The sequence below is a fragment of the Aquarana catesbeiana genome, linkage group LG02 (genome assembly GCF_042186555.1).
Source record: "Aquarana catesbeiana isolate 2022-GZ linkage group LG02, ASM4218655v1, whole genome shotgun sequence".
NCBI lineage: Eukaryota > Metazoa > Chordata > Amphibia > Anura > Ranidae > Aquarana > Aquarana catesbeiana.
Window position 1 is genome coordinate 307,982,020 of NC_133325.1, and position 16,404 is coordinate 307,998,423.

General features: G+C 41.7%; 1 protein-coding gene across 1 annotated transcript in view; it reads left to right on the forward strand.

The window, feature by feature from the left end:
• ATP10A (ATPase phospholipid transporting 10A (putative)) overlaps positions 1–16,404 on the forward strand; it is a 256,901-nt gene that overhangs the window by 104,317 nt on the left and 136,180 nt on the right. The window contains exon 7 of the mRNA XM_073614639.1: positions 3,099–3,351. Within this exon, the coding sequence (XP_073470740.1) occupies positions 3,099–3,351 (253 nt within the window). The remainder of the gene's footprint in view (positions 1–3,098; positions 3,352–16,404) is intronic.

Sequence of the window (16,404 nt, forward strand, 5' to 3'; positions counted from 1 at the left end):
TTTAAGCATATGTTAATTTCAATTTTCAATACTTTTCGTCTTGCTTTATGTTATGATTACCATTGAACACAACAATACATAATAAAGGATCACAAATTCATTTTTCTATAAACATACATAAACTTTTTTTTTTTTTTTAAATGGCACTGATGTATTTAAAGGAAAAAAATGTTTACTATATACCTGGTAATTTCTATTATTGCATTTTTTTTGTGGTGTGTGTGTGTGTGTGTGTGTGTGTGTGTGTGTAATATATAATTATACACAGCAGGTAAAATAATTATTGAAAACGTAACCGTTTTTCTAGGTAAATCCTATTTCTAAAGGTGCCATTGACATGAAATTTTCATCATGTCGCTAACAACCCATGCAATACATACAAAGAAACCAAAACAAATAACTTCAGAAATTAAGTTGTGTAATAATATGGATTGACACAAGGAAAAAGGGAGGTGCAAAAAGGCATGGAAAGCCAAGACACCAGCTGAAATTGAGTAATTAGAAAGCAATCCTGCCCCTTGTCAGTGCAAATTAATATCCACTAGTTCAGTCTCAACTGATGGCCTATAAAAAGGTGGTTCATTGCCAAGGTGTCGCACAAGAAAACTCTCATGATAAGTAAAAGCAAACAGCTCTCTCAAGACCTTCACAAACTTATTGTTGCAAAACATACTGATGGCTTTGGTTACAGAAGGATATCTAAAATTTTGAATGTTCCAATGAGCACTGTTGGGGCCATAAGCCGTAAGTGGAATTGAATTAACCTAATTTTACCATAAACCAGCCACGGCCAGGTGCTCCTTGCAAGATTTCTGACAGGAAAGTGAAAAGAATTATGAGAAGAGTTGTCCGAGAGCTAAGGACCACGTGCGGATTAGCAGGTAAAATTGTTTAAAAGAAAACAATAAGTAATTAACTCAACCGCCATGGCCTGTATGCACACTCACCACGCAAGACTCCATTGCTGAAGAAAAAGCATGTTGAAGCTTGTTTTAAAGTTTGCTGCACAACATTTAGACAAGCCTGTGAAATACTGGGAGAATATAGTCTAGTCAGATGAGACCAAAATTTAACTGTTTGGATGCCATAATATACCCCATGTTTGGAGGTGAAATGGCACTGCACATTTACCTCAAAAACACCATAGCAACCGTGAGGTTTGGAGGTGAGAACATGGGGTGGGGCTGTTTTCAGCATATGGTACTGGCAAACTTCATATCATTGAAGGAAGGATGAATGGAAAAATGTACCAAGACATTCTTGATTAAAGAATCTGCTGCCATCTACCAGGATGATGAAAAATGAAACGAGGGTGGACATTTCAGCAAGACAATGATCCCAAACACAAAGCCAAGGAAACTCTCAATTGGTTTCACAGAAAATAAAGCTGCTAGAATGGCCCAGCCAATCACCTGACTTGAATCCAATAGAAAAATCTATGGAAAGAACTAAAGATCAAAGTTCATAGAGGCCCACGGAACCTTCAAGATTTGATGACTGTGTTGAAGAATGGGCCAAAATTACACCTGAGCAAGGCCTGCAATTAGTTTCTCCATAGAGAAGGGGTCTTGAAGCTGTCATTACCAACAAAGGATTGTGTACGATGTGGTCAATACATTTCAGTTGGCGTGTTCAATACTTTTTGCCTGTGTCATTCCATTTTATTACACCTAACTTAATTTTTGAACTTTATTTGTTTTGGTTTCTTTGTATGCATGGATTGCATTGGTTGTTACCGACATGGTGAACATTTCATGTCAAAAGCAGGTTTAAAAATATATTTACCTAGAAAAATGGTGATTGTTAATATTTTACCCGCTTTATATATTAATCTATATATCTATATCTTTGGCTGTTGGCTCTGATCTGTAGCTCTGAATCCCAAGTTCTGTCCACAAAGACACATTGTATGTGTGCACTATTTTGCATTAAATACATTATTAAAAAAAAAAAAAAAAAACTTATGCCTAAATGAGTTTTCTTGCCACCATCTGTCCTTTACTTTACAGATACAGTGCCATTTAATTAAAGAAAAAATTGTGTGTATACAGTGCATCCGGAAAGTATTCACAGCACTTGACTTTTTCCATATTTTGTGACAGCTTTATTCCAAAATAATTTAAATTTAATTATTTTTCTCAAAATTCTACAAACCATGCCCCATAATGACAACATGAAAGAAGTTTGTTTGAAATGTTTGCTAATTTATTAAAAATAAACTAAAAAAATCACATGTACATAAGTATTCACAGCCTTTCCCATGACACTCCAAATTGAGCTCAGGTACATCCTGTTTCCACTGATCATCCCTGAGATCATCCTTAAGATGTTTCTACAATCCCCATACATGCTGTTAGATTTTCTGCAGATTTTTGTTTTTTTTCAGATTTTTAAAATCATATAATATGAGGTCAAACCTTAAGAGTTTCAATTTTGTATGCAATCAGGCAGGCCCTCGCACTACATGGTTTTGGTAAATCTGAAGACAAATATCTGCAGACAATCTAATAGTGTGTATGGGGCTTTAGTTGGAGTCCACCTGTGGTAACTTCAGTTGATTGGACATGATTTGGAAAGGCAGATACCTGTCTATATAAGGTCTTGCAGTTAACAGTGCATGTCAGAGCACAAACCAAGCCTTGAAGTCCAAGGAATTGTCTGTAGACCTCCGAGATGGGATTGTATCGAGGCACAGATCTGGGGAAGTGTACAGAAAAGTTTCTGCAGCATTGAAGGTCCCAATGAGCAGAGTGGCCTCTATCATCCGTAAATGGAAAAAGTTTGGAACAACCAGGACTCTTCCTAGAGCGGGACCACCCAGCCAAACTGAGCGATCGGAGAAGGGCCTTAAGCAGGGAGGTGACCAAGAACCTGATGGTCACTCTGACAAAACTCCAAAGTTTCCCTGCCACGGTATTGGCCAGTTTTGTTGGGTATGGGCTCCTTTTTGTATGCTTGCTTATTTTGCCTTGCTGCAATATTGGAATAATAATTTGGCCCGAAGTCCATTTTTATGACGTGTTATCTTATCCAGTTTGGTATTGAAGGGAAAGCTATACCAGTTAAAATCCTATTTCATTTCATTTTATTAATGGCAGGTGCTTATCCCAGTGTCCCTCTACGTTTCCATTGAGGTTGTTAAAATCTGCCAAGTTTATCTTATTCATCAAGATAAGGACCTGTATGATGAAGAAACAGACTCCCGTCTACAGTGCCGTGCCCTTAACATCACTGAGGACTTAGGTCAGATACAGTATATCTTTTCCGACAAAACTGGAACACTAACAGAGAATAAAATGGTCTTCAGACGCTGCACAGTCTCTGGAATAGAGTATTCTCATGATGCCAATGGTAAGATAATTTTGATTTTGAAAACAGATAAATGTGCGCAATCCAGGGCATTATGCTCCAGGTTTCTTGTCTTTGCCCACCCACACTTTGGTCCTTCTGTATTGAGCACTTTTGTGAGCAATGTGCAAGTGTGCCCACTACAGTGGCAGCTGTTTCTTAGTATGGTTGAACCTTGGAGCGTGTGATTTCTCAATAGAAACATTCAGTTCTGAAGGAGTGTTGATGCTGTCTACTATTAGTGAAATACGTTTTTGCGTAGCTAACTGTTCTACATGTTCTGCCTGTGAGTTTGAGTTTGTGGATGGACAGTTGATTTCTGATTCACCCATTTGCCTCTTTAGCACTTGAGAACTCCAGTAGCAAATCTACGGCTATAGTTGTTTACTCGCCACTGAATCACATTGGAGCCTCACTTCTGCTGCATGCTCCATCAGATAATTGAAACTTCAGCAAACTATGCAAGACTACCCTGCTCTGTCAATGGCAATTGGTCCTACGGGGCAGTTCAATTGCAGAGATATCTTCTGGTATTTATAAGTGGTATTTAAAGCCAATATGTTATGTGGTTTAGCCCAGTGTTTCTCAACTCCATCCCTCAAGGTGCACCAATAGGTCATGTTTTCAGGCTTTCCATTATTTTGCACAGATGATTTGATCAGTTTCACTGTCTTAGTAATTACCGCAGCCTTTTTATATGAGGGAAATGCTGAAAACATGAATTGTTAGGGCGCCTTGAGGACTGGAGTTGAGAAACACTGGTTTAGCCTACCAGTATCTACCTACAGGGCAGTTCAATTGCAGATATTTCTGGTATTTCCCAAGTAGTATTTAAAGTCAATATGTGCTTTAGCTACCATTTGATCTTTTTAAAATGTGCATTTTTAAGCATTGAAGATGCAGCATACAGGCCTCCTTCTCTTTTTTTTTTTTTTTTTTTTTTTTGTACCACTTGCAGACCAGAAGATTTGCCTGCTTAATGACCAGGCCATTTTTTGCGATATGGCACTGCGCCGCTTTAACTGACAATTGCGCGGTCGTGTGACGCTGTACCCTAACAAAATTACGCTATAAACAAAAAAAAAAATTTTTTTGCTGTAATATCCCCAAAAATGTTTTTAAAAATCAAATTTCTTCATCAGTTTTGGCCAATATATATTCTTCTACATATTTTTGGTAAAAAGCAAATATTGATTGATTGGTTTGCGCAAAAGTTATAGCGTCTACAAACTATGGGATAGATTTATGGCATTTTTATTTATTTTTTTTTATTTTTTTTTACTAGTAATGGTGGTGATTTAGAGATTTTTAGCCGACTGACTATGTGTGTGTGTGTGTGTGTATGTATGTATGTATGTATGTATGTATGTATGTATGTATGTATATATATATATATATATATATATATATATATATATATATATATATATATATATTAGAAAACGTGAGCTTGGAACAGGTCAGCTGGCCTGAAAGGTGCTCTTGTCGGGCCAATATTCACTCACTGTGTAGCAGACACAAATTTAGGGGTTTTTTCTGTAGGCGCAAGCATTAAATGTTTTACATTCTGTTGAAAATATACAGTCTAATACTCAATGCAGACTTAACCAGTTATATACGTAACTGTACCAAGTATTTAAAACCAAACCTGGTTTAACTGAAAAGTCTTTATGTAGACTCTGATTTCTTCTTCCTCTGAATTTTAATGACTTGAGCCAAGACTGCATAGATAAAGCACTTTTTTTTTTTTTTTTTGTCTGGGATGTAAAATTAGCCTTTAATCATGGCACAGTGAAGGTTTAGCATAAAGGAATAACCTTACTTTGAACAAAGACAGTTGTTTACCAGTAGGTTCTGTTCTGTTTTATGCATATTATTATTTACAACAAAATCTGAGCAAATTTTAGAATGGCAAAAAAGCCTTGGGCAGCTTTAAATGATGAAAACCATTTCCCCATCACATTAGGAATTCAATTTGTGGGACAAATGTGTAGTAAGCTACCTGAGCATCCCTGCTATCCACAGAACACAGCCATCTGTGCAACTAATGTTTCAGCTGGTTTTTTTTTTTTTTTTGTTTTTTGTTTTTTTTTCTTGCGCACTCCAGTGCCCGTGAGATGGGCATCTGTTTTTACTTTTCTCACTGCTAAAGCAAGGCTGTGCTGGCTCAGAGCTTTATTAGACATTGATGCTGCAGCAATAAATATAGAAGTGCATTATTTGGTCCCCCATCTTTTTTCACGTCGGCAGCATTAAGTTCTCACCAGGAAATGTTTTCCTCAACTACTGTTGCTTCTGCACATGGAAAAGTTGTAATTTGGGGAGTGTTTTAATACCAATACGTGACCTTCACATGGCAAAATGTGATCTTCAATCAGAAGATAAAACCCTAAAATCAACTAGAAATCTCATGGACAGAAACTAAACTTTATTGAAGCATACATAACATTGAGCTGATGATAGAGAGATTATATATATATATATATATATATATATATATAATATATATATATATATATATATATATATATATATATATATATATATATATATATATATATATATATATATATAATTTAGGGGTCAACCAATATTGTTTTTTCAGGACCGATACCGATTTATTCTGCTGCCTAAACATCCCTTGTGACAGTAATGGGCAGTAACAGGTACTCTTCATGGAGGGATATCCTCTGCACTTAAAAGTATTCAAAATGCCAAGATCAGTGTTTTTGAATAGTTTCTATTTTTAAAAACTGCCGGCTTTGTTCTGGTCTCCGACCAGCCGGTGGGGGTTGTACTGTTGACAATTCAGGGCCTCCGAAACTGATGGGTAGTGAGGAAGTGAAATGAGTCATTTATGCCTTTAGCAAGCCTGAAGGCGTTGATTGGTTTTCGGGGGCCTGTATATGGCTAGACTGCCAAAAACTGTCTCTCATATGGTATCCCCGTACTCAGGAGAAGCAGCAGAATGTATTTTGGGGTGTAATTACACATATGCCCATGGCATGTGTGAGCAATATATCAAAGTTACAACTTTGTGTAATAAAAAAAATTGTCATTTTCCAGAAACGTGTGGCAACACATAAATTCCATCGACTCAACGTGCCTCTCAGCAAATAGCTTGGGGTGTCTACTTTCCAAAAAGGGGTCATTTTGGGGTTTTTTTGAACTGTCCTGGCATTTTTATCACCAATATTAGAAGCTTATGCCACATATCACCCACTCTTCTAACCACTTGAAGACCAAGCCTTTTCTGACACTTTTTGTTTACATGAAAAACATCAATTTTTTTTTTTTTTTTTTCTAGAAAATTACTTTGAACCCCAAAATATATATTTAAAGCCGAGGCCCTACAGAATAAAATAGTGGGTGTTGCATTTTTTTTTTTTCTCTAAACACTTTTTTGAATTCTAATGCACAAAAACACAATATATTGCCCAATTGTTTAGTAAGATATAAAACATGATCTTATGCCAAGTACATAGAGGCACGTTTTCAAATTGAACTTGCCCGTGCAACGGCGACAAACTGCGTACATTTCTAAAAGCCTTTACAGGTTACCACTTCTATATTTTACAGAGGGGGGTCTACTGCTAAAATTACTGTCCTCGATCTGACAGTCGCGGTGGTACCTCACATGCTGCATACGGGAATCTTGCAATTTGCAGCACCTCAGCAACAGGGGGACGGGGTGAGGTATGCCTGACCTTAGCAGGGACCTCTACTCCTTTTGTCAGAGCTATCTGTCAGGGTGCCGCTTCTTGCTACAGATTCATATTTTGAGCCTGATTCTGAGAGGCTTTCCCATCGCTCTCATCTCGTCATGCTCAGAATCCTGTAGGCCTCTTCGCTAGTGTACATTTCGCTTGACATTTTGGCCAATAAAATTATAGTGAGTACCTAGTGAGACAGACGGGTAAAAGAGCATCTGGCTGTCAGGGACTGCTTGAACCGCTACAAAAAAAGTAACTGCTAGTGCTAGCAGAGATCAGGCCTGACTCTAACGCTGCAGTTTTGTGTGCATTGTATCGGGAGTGACCGTGAACTACTGATACTTGTTTGGGTGTCGGGCTAAACGCGGGTGTCGTTGCTGATCCTCCGAACGCTGCATTTTTGGGGGCATTAAACTATTGGGGACGCTAGTATAGATCTGATCAAAGATATTGATCCGTTCAGACACTATACTAGTAGTGGAGATGTATAGTGTGTGTGTTAGTGTTACTAGCAATCAAAGGGTTAAAATGTATTGGTGAATATGTGGCAGGCAATCCAACGCTGTCTTGCTAACTGGTGTCACCTGTGACACTAATAAAGTGATCAGAAAAAAGATTTGTACGCTGTACTAATGACCCTATGACAGGGCAGTAAAAGGGTTAACTTAGGGGTGATCAGGCCGCTCCCCGCCCCTCCAAAGCTCATCATGCCAATGAGCGTGGGGGATCAGAGCAGGAGAGATGCTCACTGATAGGCAGCATCTCTTTGCTTGGGGAGGGGAGAGAACTGAGCCACCGGCAGTGTTCTGTGGCTCGGTTCTCAGTGCAGAGACGTCGGGACAGCTGCAGCATCGGTCTGATATTGCATCCACCTAGGTAAGTATGAATATAAAAAAAAAATCCCATACTTATCTTTTAAGGAATATGTGGCAGGACCCCGACGCTATATAGGACTGCCGCTAACGCTATCTAGCGTCACCAGTGAAGCCAATACAGTGTGCCTATCCAAGTGTTTTACTGTGTGTGAAGTGTGCTGCTGTGACTATCTTCTCTCTCTGGAACCGGAAAGGGCTTCACGAGAGAAGATCTTGCCACATCCTGTGCCTGGGTTTTGTAAACCCAGGCACATGACGATCTCTTGTTGGTCAGCATCGATCAGCAGGTTCAGACCAAAAAATCATTGGCCTGGACCTGTAGATGGATCGGTGCTGCCACGAATCGTGGCATGGGCGGGTGCTCACGCACCCCCTACCCGGAAGCGTCGATCACATACTAGGTATGCCCTGCCACAGTAAATGCATGATGGGCAGTCCGCAACTAGTTAAAATTAAATAGAAATACAGCAGGTTTTAACTGGACAGCCAATCATTGCTCTGAAATTTATTCTAAGCTAAAATAGATTACATTCTACCTGTAATGCCCTGTACACACGGTCGGACATTGATCGGATATTCCGACAACAAAATCCATGGATTTTTTCCAACGGATGTTGGCTCAAACTTGTCTTGCATACACACAGTCACACAAAGTTGTCGGAAAATTCAATTGTTCTGAACGCGGTGACGTAAAACACGTACGTCGGGACTATAAACGGGGCAGTAGCCAATAGCTTTCGCCTCTTAATTTATTCTGAGCATGCATGGCACTTTGTGCGTCGGATTTGTGTACACACGATAGGAATTTCTGACAACGGATTTTGTTGTCGGAAAATTTTATAGCAAGCTCTCAAACTTTGTGTGTCGGAAATTCCAATAGAAAATGTGTGATGGAGCCTACACACGGTTGGAATTTCTGACAACAAGGTCCTATCACACATTTTCCGTTGGAAAATCCGACCGTGTGTACAGGGCATATCAGTTTCCCTACCACTGTTGAATCGCAGAATAAGAATGCAGTTTGAGTTATGCTCTCTTGCTACATGCTTTTTTTCAGGTCAGTGACTTGGGAAATATTAAAGCCAGAGACAGCCATGTAATGAGAAGGCTAGCATCGGTAGCCTTCCCAAATGGTTTTTGAACTCTGAGTTTTAATATGTATATATTTGAAAATTGTATTTCCTTTTATGAACTTATGACCTTAGGGTTTATTGGAATTTTATAGAGGTCCTCCTCACCTACTGTCCATAAGACTAGAAAATGATCTGTATAGCAAAAATATCTTTTCTTTTTCATACATCATGGGACACAGAGTTAGGCTAATATTCATTACCTACTGGGTTATACGCCATCTCTAGGTGAATGGACACTGGTAGACAAAGTCTTAGACAGGAAGCGATCCCCTATATAACCTCTCCCATACAGGAAGCGCATCACTTTTTTACCAGTGTCTGCAAGGTGGCTGGCACGTTTTGTTTGAGCTCTCTGAGCTCCAGGTCTCTAGTCCCAGAAATGGTTCTTAATTTAATTAATAGCAAAAAAAGCACCTAGTGCCTTAGGGTCTTTGATAGACAGTCCAAAGCAAAGAGTAGAACGAGTAAAAATTGTATTCATATAAAACATGTACATTAAACATAAGAGCATTGTACCAGTACCCAGAGTGATACAGTAACATGAACTGGTCACTGTCCTATGGCAAAGTGGACTAGTGGCGGTCAATACAGCATATAACACCTTACATGTTACGGACTGAAAGTCCTTCAGAGGTTTTGCTATAGATTCACAATGGTATAAAGTCTCTACAAAGAGAGTATACAAAATTAGTATCAAGTAACAAACATCAATATTATTACAGATTCATTATTACTGTGCAAACAATTAGCATGGCAGGTATTGTCAGTTGAAACATGGATAACTTACATTGTACACGCTTCAGACATAGCATGTCTGAAACGATTAAACTAATCAAGTCGCACATGAAAGGCAAGAACAACTCTCTCCAAGACACAGGAGCACACCCGGTCAAAGTTGGGGCACGGGATCTGCTTGGCTACGAGGACTCTAATTAGTGGAACGTCATAGCACCATCTAATGGTGGTAGCACTAAATACATGAAATAATAGTAATCAAACCATTTTGAAATGCATGTATAAGACACTAAGTTTGACAGTCATACCATCTAGCAAGTGAACATGCATATTATGGGCTGCCTTGAGTAGATTTAGAAAGAACAAACATACTTTAAAACAGAATGTGCTACGTGTATGTCGGTGCATCCCTCAGCATGTGCCAAAGTAAGCTGAGGGGCTGACATATAAATGGTTGTAAGATGGATAACGACCAATCATGATGTTGATTGCGATGGCTCACAGCTGGCTACCATAGAAGTAGGAGCGAACTGGCTATATGCCGAGACACCTCCTCCGACAGTCCCACGGTGAGGTGGCCCTGCCCCCGTGCATAAATTAGTACACAGTGTATTCATTAAGAAAAATATTGTCAAATATTGTGTTACATTCCCATGTGGTCACTGTGGTTATTGTAACTACATGAACACTCGTAAAAACATTATCCTTCCTAATGGTGTTAACTTCTATCCCAAACACTATATCAACTGCCGCACCTCTGGAATTGTATATCTCCTCACCTGTGATTGCGGCAGTTTTTGTGTAGGAAAGACGAAATTAGAATTTTGGCGCTGTATTTACAGGCATGTCGCAAGCATTCAAAAACGAGATCCATCTCTCCCCTTAGGGAGGCACAGTGCTTTGATGCATAAATTGATGTCCAAAAATCATATTGCCCTCAATCATATTGATCCTACCCTACGTGGAGGTGACTATAACAAACTATTATTGCCGATTGAACTAAAATGGATATTTCTTCTTAGGGCCACCACAGCCCCAGTTCTCAACGAGGCCTTCAACTTTATGCCCTATCTTCTGAGGTTTGTATCTGGAATTTGTGAGCGGGACCTCTAGTCAAATAGACTATGCTAAAAAATCTTATCTATATAAGATTATAGCAATGCAGCTGACATTTTTGCCCTTTTACTTCATCTCTTGCATCTGCTAGACTGGCAGATTTGCACTCTGATATGAATTCGATTTTTTTCATGTTTATACATCTATCTGGTCTCCATGTTTCTAGGTTCAACATCAATACTTGCTGTTTAAAATGTATTGTTCAAACCTTACATACAGATAAACATTGTACGGTATTGGGGCATCACTTGTCCCTCTGCAATTTTCAAAACTGATTACTATTATTTCATTTATTTAGTGCTACTAGCCCACCATTAGATGGAGCTATGACGTTCCACTAACTGGAGTCCTCGTAGCCAAGCAGACCCCATGCCCCAACTTTGACCGGGTGTGCTCATGCGTCATGGAGAGAGCTGTTCTTGCCTTTCATGCGTGACTTGATTAGTTTAATCCTTTCAGACATGCTATGTCTGAAGTGTGTACAATGCAAGTTATCGATGTTCCAACTGACAATACCTGCCATGCTAATTGTTTGCACAGTAATAATGAACTTGTAAAAATACTGATGTTTGTTACAAATTTTGTATACTCTTTGTAGAGACTTTATACCCATGTGAATCTATAACAAAACCTCTGAAGAAGGGCTTTCAGTCAGTAAGGTGTTGTTTGCTATATTGACCGCCACTAGTCCACTTTTGCCATAGGAGAGTGACCAGTTCATACAACTGTATCATTCTGGGTACTGGTACAATGCTCTTATGTTTAATGTACATATTTTATATGCATACATTTATCTAGGTTTAATAAATAAAACAGTTTTTAGTCTTTATACTCCTTGCTTTGGCCAGTCTATTTTTTTTTTTTTTTTTGCTATTTGTATTATTGGGTCAGACAGACCAAATCGCTTTCACACCCAGTCCAATCCCTCTCCATTGTTTGCTCCTTAATTGAATTAAGGGATTGACCGATTGGATCCATTTGACACAGGCTCTATATGCTTAGATGATAAATGGTACACAAGCCTCACAAAGAAAACTCAAGATCCTGCGAGGTTTTGCCTGTAATGCGACCTCCGGGCGCTGGACCCTGCAAAGTGGAATCCTGGACACCACAGCGCTAAGGCATTCCTGCAGGGTGCTGTACAGGTCCAAGGGAGTGGACCCTAAACATGAAAAGGGTACCCAGTCCTTGAAGATCCTCAAGTGATAGGAACACGCCGTGATGGTTGGAGATTGGGCTCTTGGTTTCTAAGCTGCCCTGCGCCTGGACGGGTAAGGGAAACCCCTTTATTTACTTAATGTGGGGTGTCCCAGTGATTGTAACAATCAGTCAAACTAGCTAAAGACTGGACACCTGTGTGCGGTGACCATACGGGGGAGTTTTGGGCTAGCTGTGGGTGTTTGCAAAGTGTACCTTTTTTGCTTGTGTCTAGCTGTCTTTTACTTGTATGATCTCACATGACGGTGCGCCATTTCGCCTTGGTTCGCCATGGCACACGTGCATTCGCAAGAGCGCTGCTGTGCTCAGCAGTTTGTATGGCGCACGTGGCTTCACCATAGGCGTTGTGCGCACTCGGAGCTGCGCATGCACCGTAGCCTAATCTGGGCGCACAGAGATTTGCGTTGTATGCGAATACAGCCGCACCCATTTGCCAGGACCGCGCACGTGCAGAACATCCCGGTGCACAGCCAGCTTATTTAAGCTGCGTATGCCAAGCATGCGGTGCTTCCAGAAGGCAGCTGTGGGACACAGAGCAGGCTCTGAACCAGGCATTTGCAGCTTTTCATTCTCCTTAACCGGGTCACATGAGTCACCAGGTGTTGCTTGGCAGGCTAAGGTGCTTAGCAGGATTGTTGCATAGGGGCTTGGTGAGCCCTATCAAAGGGTCTCCCTTCTGAGGTGTGTTAATACTACACCCAGGTACTCTTGGCTTGTAAATGTCTTCAAAAAAGAGGAGCGGGACTAACTTATGTCGCCAGTAGCTCCTGATTAACCTAGTCGTATCCCCTGAAAGACCAGAGACTTCCAGGCAACCTGAGCCGCTGCGCCTGTCTGGTATTGTGCCTACAGTCAACGTTGCTGCTTCACCTTTTATCACCAAGGATGAACTGTCCTCGGCCCTAGCTGGGTTAGAGCACAGGATTGCTGGCATGATTGCCTCCATCCCGCAGGGTGGCAAGAAGCGTGACATATCCCCCTTCCCTGAGCCTCCTAGTTTGGAGCAGGAACGAGTTGAGAAGAGCTAAAAGCTTGGGATTCTGTGGAGGGCCTGGCGGATGAGTGCTTCTGAGCAATCTGGATAACACGATATCCAGTTGGTGTCTGCCTCTCAGTCGCAGAGGCTTTTGATCCAGACTCTTACCGAGATGGTTTGTTCTGCCTTTTAAGTTACCTCTTGCAGAGGTCACTGAGCCCCCTGGTCCTTTTTTGGGTCCCTGAGGCCTCTTCAGGTCGCACGGGCTTTCCCCTTACACCCACTGTTGGAACAGGCGGTGTATGCTTATTGGGAGCATCCTGACAGGATTTTTGTTCCTCTAAAGAGGTTTTCCCTTTTATATCCCATGGATGAAAAGTTCCCTAATGCCGCACACACACACAATCGGACATTCCAACAACAAAATCCTTGGATTTTTTCCGACGGATGTTGGCTCAAACTTGTCTTGCATACACACGGTCACACAAATCTTGTCGGAAATTCTGAACGTCAAGAATGCGGTGACATACAACATGTACGTTGAGCCAAGAAAAATGAAGTTCAATAGCCAGTGCGGCTCTTCTGCTCGATTCCGAGCATGCGTGGAACTTTGTGCATCGGAATTGTGTACACACGATCGGAATTTACGACAACGGATTTTGGCGGAAATTTGAGATCCAGATCTCAAATTTTGCGTGGCGGAAATTCCGATGGAAAATGTCCGATGAAGCCTACACACGGTTGGAATTTCTGACAACAAGCTCCCATCGAACATTTTCTGTCGGAAAATCCGACCGTGTGTACGGAGCATTAGAAGTGGAGCAAGCCGGCCATAGATGCAGCAGTCTCTTCCTTAAACAAGAACTTAACTTGTTCGGTGGATAATGCACAGGGCTTGAAAGACCCTGTTGACGAAAAACTGGAGTTATTAAAGGCTTCCTTTTCTTTGCCCAGTTCAGCTATTTAGACAGCTGTTGCAGCAATTTAGTATCTGCCAGTCCATAAAGGATCAGGTCAGATGGCCTGACAGGCCTAACCAGAAGGATGCTCTTGCTGAAAATAAGACTGATATTCCTCGAGCACTGTTTTGCTGTTTTGATGTTTTGATGTTTTAAAGGATTCAATACAGCAGGTTTCTAGTTTGGCTCTCTTGTCTGTACATATGCACAGACTTTTAAGGCTTAAGAACTGGTCAGCCGAGCTTCCTTGTAAGAAGTTATTGGCAGGTTTCCCCTTTCATGGGAAACGTACATTTGGTGATTTGGACAAATATATCCAAAAGATTTCCGAAGGGAAGAGCTGTCTACTTCCTATAAAGAGAAGCACCAGTACTGGGCCTTTTTAGGAGCCCAAGGGATCTTGGTCCTCGGGTATCTGGATGACCTGCTCAGAGATCACTCCCTACAGGCTCCAGAACAGAGCATAACCTGCACAGTGCGGTACTTGGAAAGCTTAGGCTGGGTCATAAATACAGAAAAGTCAGCCTTGAGACCAGCTCAAAGTCCGAAGTATTTAGGTCTGATCCTAGATACGGTCCAAGCAAGAGTATTTTTGCCACCCATAAGGATCTGTACCCTGAAGGATCAGGTGCGTCAGATAAGGGGCACCAGACAACCCTCTATTCGGCTCTGTATGAGTCTTTTAGGAAGGATGGTGTCCTCCTTCGAGGCATTGCCCTATGCCCAGTTCCTTTCCAGGCCTATACAACAAGACATCTTGTTGGCTTGGAAAAGGAGAGGACAAGCCCTGGATTGAATGCTCTTATCTCCTTGAGCATGCTTAAACCTAAACTGGTGGTTACAGAATCAGAACCTGCGAAAGGAAAGATCCTTCCTTCCCGGTAACTTGGAGAGTACTGACCAGATGCCTGTCTCTCAGGCTGGGAAGTGACCCTAGAGGGGCTCACAGCTCAAGGGATATGGTCAAGGACAGAACAGATGCTGCCCATCAACGTCCTGGAGTTACGGGCAGTACGTCTGACCCAGTGGTCCTGGACAGTGGAGCTTCAGGACTGCCCTATCAGGATTCAGTCCGACAATGCCACTGCAGTGGCCTATAATAAACCACCAAGGCGGTACCAGGAGTTATTCTAGCTATACTAGCCTGGGCAGAGGGACATGTGCCGATTTTCTATCGGAAGTCCGTATCCCAGGAGTGGAACTGGAAGGCAGATCATCTCAACCGCCAGCAGATTTGCCCGGGGAATGGTCCCTACACTCGGGGTGTTCTAGGAAATTTGCCAGCATTGGGGATGGCCAGAGGTCGACCTATTGGCATCCAGGTTCATCAGCAAGCTACAGCAGTTTGTGTCCCAAACAAGGGATCCTCTGGCAATCTGAGCAGATGCTCTGGTAGTTCCATGGAGCCGCTACTTCCTGGTTTGTTTTCCCCCGGTCCCTCTCCTTCCACATTTTTTGCGCTTGATTCGGAGAGAGGGGTTTCCAGCCATTCTAGTGGCACCAGCCTGGCCCAGAAGGCCCTGGTTCCTGGAGATTGTGAGACTGACAATAGATGGGCCATGGGCGCTTCCATGTCGCCCCGATCTCTGCTGTCTCAAGGTCCTATATTCCACCCCAATTTACAGTCTCTAATCTTGATGTAATGGCTATTGCAGCCACGGTGTTGAAGGACCATAGCATCTCAGGACCAGTGGTGTCTACCCTAGTGAATGCTAGAAAAGCTGTTGCTAGAAAGATATATCATAAGGGCTGGAATACTTTTATTGCTGGGTGGGAAGCCAGAAAATGGCATCCTTGGAAATACGTGATTGGGAGAATTCTCTTTTCTACAGTCAGCTGTGGAAATCAGATTGGCTTTGTGTACAATCGGAAGTAAGATTTCGGCCCTGTCATTATTCCTCCAAAGGTCACCTATGTGTCCTGGGGACTTGAACTTGGTGCTGTCTGTGTTACAGAAACAACCATTTGAGCCTATGGAGGAAATTCCATTAGACTTGCTGTTGCACAAGCTAGCCTTCCTGATGGCCATCACCTCGGCTAGAAGGGTGTCTGAGTTGATGGCCCTTTTGTGCAGGGAACCATATATGATCCTTTACCGCGACCGGTTCGTGTTACGACCTGTACCATCCTTTTTGCCAAAAGTGGTGTCAGCCTTTCATTTAAATCAGGACATTTTGCCTTTTTTTTTCCCCTCGGCCTCATTCGGCGGAAAAAGACTGCATTCCTTGGACGTTGTCTGGGCAGTCAAGGTTTATTTGTCTAGATCTGTGGATCAGACTCCTTTTTTGTTTTACCAAAAGGACCCAAGAAGGGGCAGGCAGCTTCCATTGC